The sequence below is a fragment of the Syngnathoides biaculeatus genome, chromosome 14, assembly GCF_019802595.1.
Source record: "Syngnathoides biaculeatus isolate LvHL_M chromosome 14, ASM1980259v1, whole genome shotgun sequence".
NCBI lineage: Eukaryota > Metazoa > Chordata > Actinopteri > Syngnathiformes > Syngnathidae > Syngnathoides > Syngnathoides biaculeatus.
This window is the reverse complement of record NC_084653.1, coordinates 8349210-8357815: the sequence shown is the minus strand read 5'-3', so window position 1 is coordinate 8357815 and position 8606 is coordinate 8349210. Positions and strand designations below refer to the sequence as shown.

General features: G+C 40.3%; 1 protein-coding gene across 2 annotated transcripts; it reads right to left on the bottom strand.

Annotated features, from left to right (window-relative positions):
• Positions 1-121: 121 nt before the first annotated feature.
• On the bottom strand, positions 122-8320 carry tmem237a (transmembrane protein 237a). 2 transcript variants are annotated; one of them, XM_061841722.1, is made up of 10 exons: positions 8257-8320; positions 7246-7368; positions 6833-6938; positions 6602-6756; positions 4203-4326; positions 3627-3818; positions 3483-3556; positions 1921-2008; positions 1726-1847; positions 122-189 (listed from the first exon to the last, which is right to left on the bottom strand). In XM_061841722.1, the coding sequence occupies exons 1-10, from the start codon at positions 8318-8320 to the stop codon at positions 122-124; spliced, it is 1116 nt and encodes a 371-aa protein (XP_061697706.1). The 2 variants fall into 2 exon arrangements, with proteins under 2 accessions (XP_061697706.1, XP_061697707.1); XM_061841723.1 differs by having other exon boundaries at positions 8207-8276.
• Between the last annotated feature and the right edge of the window lie 286 nt (positions 8321-8606).

The window sequence follows — 8606 nt, the reverse complement described above, 5'->3', positions numbered from 1 at the left end:
GACTCTTAGTTTATTTTTCCACATTCACAAAATCACAAGAACACCCAAAAAAATTGCAGAAGACTTGTAAAAAAATATTTGAAAATATAAATACAGTAATGTTGTGATTTCAGACATGGTTTCAAGCTGGAATGTCCATGTTCTCCTCGCTTCTGGGATAAGACTCAACTTCCATGGACATCAAGAATTCTGCAAAGAAGGGGGACAAAAAAAAAAGATTGTTTTTCCTGAGCCAGTTATCCTCACAAGGGTCGTGGGAGTACTGGAGCCTTTCCCAGGTATCTTTGGGTAGGAGGCGGGGTACATCCCTGTTGCCATCCAATTGCAGGGCACATGGAAACAAACAACCATTTGTACTCACATTTACATCTATGGACACTTTGAAGTCTTCAATTAACCTACTATGCATGTTTTCGGGATGTGGGAGGAAACCGGAGTACCCGGAGAAAACCCACAGACGAGGCCAGAGTCGAACCCTGTCCTATGAACTGCAAGATGGATGTGTTCACCAGTTGTACACCATTCCACTATTATTCTAAATATGTTAAATTAAAACAATCGTAATTTTCAAGGTGATGTGGTCCCTGGAATTTGTTCCAGAAGGATGGCTATAAACCAAATTGGCTGAGTTCCTGTGCAATAATGACCAAGGGTCGGTCCATTAGACTTGAGTCCAGGGGTTGGGCACTTATGGCTGGCGAGCCATACTTGGCACTTTTGGTGGTTGCATATGGCTTGCAGAGCCTTCATAACAACATACTGTATACAGCATGGGTGCTCAATGTGTTCATCGCGATCGACAGTTTTGGTCGATCGCGTGACGGTGTGCCCCCCCCCCAAAAAAAAAACAACATCACTCTGACGTCAGCCTGATGTCCATTTTTTTGTCGAACATTTTGGCAGCACATGTAACATGCTCTAACAATGACCTGCTGCACCACACACTCTTCTTCCTAGTTTACCTTCCACTGCCCCCCTCCGCTCTAAAAGGGGTACACTCATAATTACAAATGTTACAGTCCTTACGCACCACATCAATGTGGTTTATAATGACAGCGTTTATTATGCGCCTACCACCGGAATTTTTTTACATTTGTTGGTGAGTGCACATAAGTGGAGAGAAATGACAAAAATTCAACCTGCAGACCAGCTGATTGTGAAAACTTGGAACGCACTTCCCGTCACAAACCACACACTGCGGCGTGTGAGTATTGCTGTACTGACAATGTTTGATTATACCTATGCATAAGAAAAGTCTCTCACACATTTAAAAAAAAACATTAAGACCAACCTACGCTCACGAATAACGGATGGATGTTTCATAGGCTGTATGAAGTTTAATTTAATGACGTATGAAAGAGACAAAGCCATCAGCAAAGAAGTCGCATTAATGGTAAAAAGTACTTTTGTCATCATAGGTTGGCAACAGCATCATGTTATTTAAATTAATTTAGAGACTTATTGTACTCTTAAAGTGTTGGTCTTAGATAAAATGCACAAATACTTTTGTGTTTGGTTTTAAAAATATTGTATGGCTCTTTTGGAATTACATTTTAAAATATTTGCCGTTTATGGCTCTCTCAGCCTAAAAAGTTCCTGACCCCTGCTTTAGTGTGTCTTCTCACGATCAACACGTCCCCCCAATTTTGTAAATATTCATTAAACTGCTGTATGGGGGTGTTTTTTTTTCATAGCTATTACAGCGAAATGTCCATTTGAGTGTACCTTCCGTGTGGTCGACACCCGGTCGTGTAGAAATGACGGCCCATGCCAGGCCCACCAGCAGCGCCACCACCAGGTTGACCACCATCCACGGTCGCAAGATCTGCTCCTCAGAGCCAGGAGGCCTGGAGAATGTTGATTATTCATTAGATCATAACATGCTGCACTGTAACATCGACACATTTTTGAAGTTCTCACCACAGAGTGTTGTTGGCGGTGGGGTACAGGTGGATGCGATCGCTCGTCATCTGCTGACTGAGGGACAGGATCAATGCTATGAAGTACACTGAAAGTACAACAGAAGAGCAAATGAAGCGCAACAGCCATGCTCATTTGATGACTTCACCCCTGAAAAGACAAAAATGACATATTTGGCCAGGAAAGCTATGCACCTGTATGTAAAAGTGGGATTTTTACATTGAAAACACTGTGTTCACAAAAGGTGTTAGAGTGCTAAATCCTTTCACTAAAAATGAAGGCAAATTCACGCAGAGGCACTTCAACAATTTGTAATTTTATTCCAATATTTTATTTTCATGTGGCATAATTGGTGACATAAGTACAATATTTGTGCACAAAAACGCTTTTTGGGCACTTTAAATCAGTTTACTTAACCCGCAGAACAATATACGTACTGTATCCATCCATCCATTTTCTTTGTCGCTTCGCCTCACGAGGGTCAGGGGGAGTGCTGGAGCCTATCCCAGCTGTCAACATGCCAGCCAATCGCAGGGCACACAGAGACAAACAGCCACACTCACAATCACACCTCGGTGCAATTTAGAGTGTCTAATTAACGTTACATGTTTTTAGGATGTGGGAGGAAACCAGAATGCCCGGAGAAATCCCACGCAGGCACAGGGAGAACATGCAAACTCCACACAGGCGGGGTTGGGATTGACCCCAGGTCCTCAGAACTGTGAGGCCAACGCTTTACCAGCTGCTCCACCGTGCCGCCATGCGTACAATATATCAACACAAAAATGACAAAACAAGTGGGCACAAAAGTTCAAAAAGACACAAAAATGCCTTCAAACTTTTAAGTGTACACTTGGTTACAAAAGTGTGTTATTTGTGCACAAAAATGCAAAACTGACCATAAAAGTTCTATTTTAGCACACAAAATGCAAAATTTTAATACAAAAGAACACATTTTTCTTAATGTAGTACAGTTTACTTGGAAGGGAATGAGTATATTCCTATGGTAACGTAATATTTTGTCATTAAATGTAATATTTGTTCACAAAAAGACTACAATAGGACCAATAGATCTAAAGACTTCATTAAATTTATACTTCAATGAGCTCCTTTCCCAGGTAAATACAGTATTATGCTAATCTTTGCCTCAAAATAGTAAATTTGTCCACAAAAATGTAAGTTGCTCACAAAAAATGTTGCATTTTGGCATAACAGTGCTGTTCTTCATCATTTTCAAATTCCAAAATGCTTGAAGCTCACATATTTTGCGGGTGTCCAAAGTGAATTTATCTTAAGCAATTAAGAGGCTAAAATGGGGAGAAGAAACTTTTATCGATCAGGGCCTTCTAAGAGGTCTTTTGATATCATTTCATCACAAACCCAGGTAACTTCAAGAAAATAATTTTCTTCAAAAACAAAAAAGTGCAAAATGTTTCCCCTAACTCTCAAGTGACACTGAAGTGGAAGCTCTTGACTGTATGCTTTGCAAATAAAAATCAATAACAGGTGTCTCAATTTTGGGCTTTTGAACTTTGAACACAAGTTTGATGTGTTTGACTTACAGAAGGAGGCGACAGCGGCCGGATCCAACGTGACGAAGCCCCTCAGGGCCATTGAGGCTTTGGCCAGGTTCACTCTGCATCCCGCCCAAGACCAAAAATCAGATGAGCCTGGACGGGACAGGAACCAGGAAGCTGCGTACGTACCGGTCGAAGGCGGACACGGTGCTGATGGCGAGCAGCAGGTAGAGCAGCGACTGTGCGCTGTAGGCCAGAGAGTGATATTGCTGCAGGAGGTTGGCCAGCGTGGACGCGTGCTCGCCGGCAAGCACGTACACGACACTCGTGTTCCACACGGCGTAACCAGACAGGAAGCCGTGGCAGAAAAGGCCCACAACCCTGCAGTCGGACCGCAGGGACGCCACCAAAGAAAAAGACACGATCATCAAAAATAAAGTGACACAGTTATAATCATACGCCAATACTATTCACCTGATGCAATAATACGACTCGATGACACCGACGATTTTGTGACTCAATGATACAACCTTAGGACACAACTTGATAATATGACTTGGTAAGACTCACTGATGCAACTCAAAAACTCAATGACATGTCTTGATTGTACAACTCATTCATAACACACAATGCAATGACTCACTGATATGATTCAGTGACACAACTCCTAGAAACAACTCAAGGGGTACAACTCAAGGCTGAGACTGAATGACTCGACTCGATTATAAGACTCAATGAATTGACTCAATGATAGGACTCGCAGACCTGAAACAGCTGTGGACCTTTATGGCCACGTCTCTGGTGGTCCACGTCATCTGTCTGGGCTCCATGTAGTCGTCCACCTGCTCCGGATGTCGGAACTGCTCCACTCGCTCTGCCTGGAAACGCCCTACATGCACACATATAATTTTTTTTCTGAACAAATTTGAGGGTAATCATTTTTTTAAAATCACACTTACATGGGGAAACTAGGCTCTGTAACCAATCGTGCATCATTTTAATATTACAAAATGGACTTTAAAAGTCAAAAATTACAGTTTTGCTGGCCTGGTGTTGTCTTTTTGGGAGTAAATGGTATAAAATATTACATTTATAAAGGAAAATAATATGTCTATATTAAAAAAAAATCTAGCACTTGAATGGTAGCACACAACCATACAGGCTTTTCCTAAACAATTACAAAATTTCCATAGCATAATTGAGCCTTTTTGTGAGCAAATATCATGTTTTAATGAGAAAACTGGACAAATACATAATTTTTGAAAACAACATAGCAGTTTTGGGGCAAAGTAAAGCATTTTTGTGTAAAAATATAAAATTTTGTGTTCACCTATTGCATTGCATATAGACCCATTTCAAATCTCCTGTTCATCGGCAAGATTCTTGAGGAAGTTATTTTTAATCAACTCATCAATTTCTTGAATTTAAATGGACTTTTTGACAAATTTTAATCAGGTTTCCGAACTCATCACAATAGAGAATCGGCTCTTATCAAAGTGCTAAATGATATTAGGTTGAATACTGACTCAGGAAAGGTGTCAACTTTAGTCTTGTTGGATCTCAGCATAGCTTTTGATATGGTAGATCACAATATACTGCTAAACAGGTTGGAAATGTGGATAGGACTAAATGGAACGGTCCTTGAATGGTTTAGGTCCTAGCTGGAGGAAGAGAACTACTTTATGACCATTGGAGGTACTCGGTCTCAGTGAATGGCAATGTCCTATGGGGTCCCACAAGGGTCAGTCCTTGGACCTTTCCTGTTCAGCCTGTGTATGCTACCCTTGGGTCACATTCTTCAACACTTTAATTTTAACTACCATAGCTATGCAGATGACACAGTCTCTATTAAACAGCTGCAGCTAATTCAGAATTGTGACCAGAACTAAGCGGTCAGAGCATATAACTCCAATCCTAAAGTCCTTGCACTGGCTTCCAGTCAGCCTTAGAATAGATTTTAAAGTTCTGCTACTGGTCTGTAAGTCACTAAATGATTTAGGTCCTCAATACATGAAAGAAATGCTTACGGAATACAAACCAAATAGAGCTCTGAGATCGACTGACTCAGGTAAAATAGTGGAGCGCAGAGTCCAAAGCAAACATGGTGAAGCAGCATTTAAGCAAACATGGTGAAGCAGCATTTAGCTATTATGCTGCACACAAATGGAATAAGTTCCCAACAGAGGTGAGGTCAGTCCCAGGGGTGAATGTTTCTAAATCCAGGTTGAAAACTCTTCTTTTTTCTCATGCTTTGTAGAATATATCCACTTTTTGATCTTATTACTTGCACTGTATGCAGTGTTAATTGTCTGTTTTAATATTTTGTTTGTCATTTGTATTGTTTTTCTGCCATGTTAAATGTTTTATCTCTTTGTTTTCAAATGCCTTCAATCATGTAAAGCACACTGAGTAACCTTGTGTATGAAATGCGCTACACAAATAAATTTGCTTTGCTATGCTTTGCTTTGCTTTTGTGAATAAATACATGCATACATCCTAGTGGCCAAATGCATAATTTTTGTTATTTTTTGTGTGTCTGTGGTGTTTTCTTTTTGGAGTCCAATTTAGCCTTTTTGTGAGCAAATATGTTGTTTGAATGGTACAGAAGAGTATTGCATTTTCCTGGGCAATTATATTACTCAATACATACGTTTTGGGACGAAAGTACTGTTTCGTAAAATTTAAATGTTTGTGGTTAACGATCGCATTTTGTTATCAGATAATATATATGATGATTTTTTGTGTGTGTTAAAGGTAAGCAACATTGTTAGCCCTTCAACAACTTGTGTAGCCTTAAGGTAAAAAACAATGGAGGAAATAATAACAATAATAATAATAAGACCGCTCTTTGTCAGTGGGTGAATTTACAAAATCAGTGAGGGATGAAATATATTTTTCCTCTATTGCACAAAAGTGCCTCGAGATATGACTTAAAGGTGTTCTGTGAACATGCTTGTAACTCAAAATGTCTGTATCTTAAAGCATTTATCCCCATTAAAATGTATTGAAATGCCATTAATCCATTCCAGCCTGCTAAAACAAAAACTTCAACACATTTTTTTGTAATGTATATCTTTTTTTTATAAGGAAAACAAGTATAATGTAGTACTTAATAAAAAAAATGGAGCAATGTAAAGAGTATGATTCCAGGTTTTCCAACTCACTGTTTCGCTCCACAAAGACTCTGCCAACAGATTGACTATGTCCTTGGGGGGCGGAGAACAAGGAATGCTGGGGAATGGGTGAGGGGGCATCCATCACAATGTCGTCATCTTCGGCTCCGAGGTCGTCGCTGTGAGGCTCCGTGGCCTTGGCCTTCCTGCACAACATGACGATACAACACTACCGACTGAATACTTAAAGAAATCAACAAATGAGAGGATTTGAATTCAAACCTCTTTCTTTTGGTCTTTCTGCAGACAGCGACAGTGGCTTCTTCCTCGTCCACCGCGGCTTCTCCCGTATTGCCGTTTGGCGTGTCAGCACGCTCCACCTGCTGATCTGAAACCGTAACAACAAAATTTGACAGATTGAACATTTTACATTTTTGCTCCTGCGGAGGAGGCGCACCAGAGTTGGAACCGTAGATCTGAAGGTGATGAAAAGGCCATATTTTGCCACCAAATAGTTACTTTGACATCAAAAACGCAATACACATTGAATAAAAATTCATGACTAGGGACCAGTTCAGGATGTAGTCCGCCTTTCGCCCAATTTTAGCAGGGATTGGCTCCAGCAGTCCTGCGACCCTCGTGAGGTTAAGCATCTTGGACATTGGATGGATGGGAAATGCTGAATTAGGACTAACCACTTGTTGGCATCCTCTTCTTCTTCTTCTTCTTCTGTGGCGCCGCCCCATCCTGGAAATGCGGCGTGGCGGCTTCTCTTCTCTGATTGGTCAATTCCTCATTCTCCACCTCCATGCAAACCACTGAATGACAATAATGTCATTGTGATGTCATAGAGGACTGCTGATCATATAACTTAAATTTGCATCTTGTCGTAAACTGTAGTAGTATAGCAGCAGTGCATGTAGTTATACGTGTTGGGTAATAGTACTATGATTAACATTATTGATACATGTAGCATAGCAGAAGTACTAGCAGCTGTACTACACATGGCATACCAGTAGTAATGAAGGTAGCATAGTAGTAATACTGTAGTAGCAGTCCACGTAATATACCAATAGTACCATAGGAGAAGAATCAATTGTAATACTATGCACAATTTGTAGCATACACCCACTAATATGCGTAGTATGGTATTATTACCGTGAGTTATACCTGTAGCACACAGTAGTAATATGTGTAATATAGTAATAGTACCAGGATATAGCATGTTAATAGCATCAATAGTAGTACATGTAGCATACACATAGAAATACATGTAGCAGAATAGCAGTACCCGTATACCACCACTAATATTTGTAGCATAGTAGTAGTAGTAGTAGTGAGAGTAGTAATATATGTAATACAGTAGCATTACACATCAGACCACTACTAACAAATTTCATATAGTAGCAGTATACGTATAATACCACCATTCATATGTATAGCATAGTTGTAGTACCAGTTGTAATATGTTTATTTGTATCATGTGGTATTGCCAGAAGTAATGTGTATAGTATAGAAACTGTACCACTAATAAGGGGTTTTGTAGCAGTACCAGTAGTAGTGGTATTAGTACATGTGCCATCCCACCACGAATATGTGTAGCACTGTGGAGGTAATACCGGGAGTAGTAGGTGTGAAATAATACTTGTAGCATACCAGTTGGACTAACTGTGGTTCATGTATCAGAGTAGCAGTAAATGACAGACCTTCACCATTGCCATCGTTGACTTCTTTCCTAGACTTCCTCTTCCTGCCCTTGACTGTTGGCATGGCGATCCGTCTGCCAATCAGCTATTGAGGTCAGTCAATTAGCGCCAAACCTTTGCTGTGATTGGATTAGCCTACGAGCACAGCTGCTGCTAAGCAAAAGGCAATAGTTTGACAAATGACATCACGATTAAAACAGAACATTTTAAGCAATAACCTAATGATAACATGCTAACAACAACTTGTTAGGACAATGGTGGTATTACTACTACTAAAGTAAGTTTCTTTTGGCTTGTCCCTTTTGGGGTCGCCACAGCGTGTCATCTCAGATGAACGCACATATATGTTT

Bases quoted from the DNA above. Each gene is read 5' to 3' on its own strand.
- tmem237a (XM_061841722.1), bottom strand. From the start codon at position 8,320: ATGCCAACAGTCAAGGGCAGGAAGAGGAAGTCTAGGAAAGAAGTCAAC. The intron at 6,939-7,245 runs GTTAGTCCTAAT...TTACGGTTTCAG, and splicing joins GAAGAGGATGCCAACAAGTG to ATCAGCAGGTGGAGCGTGCT. The intron at 190-1,725 runs GTACACTCAAAT...CCTTCTTTGCAG, and splicing joins GGGTGTCGACCACACGGAAG to AATTCTTGATGTCCATGGAA.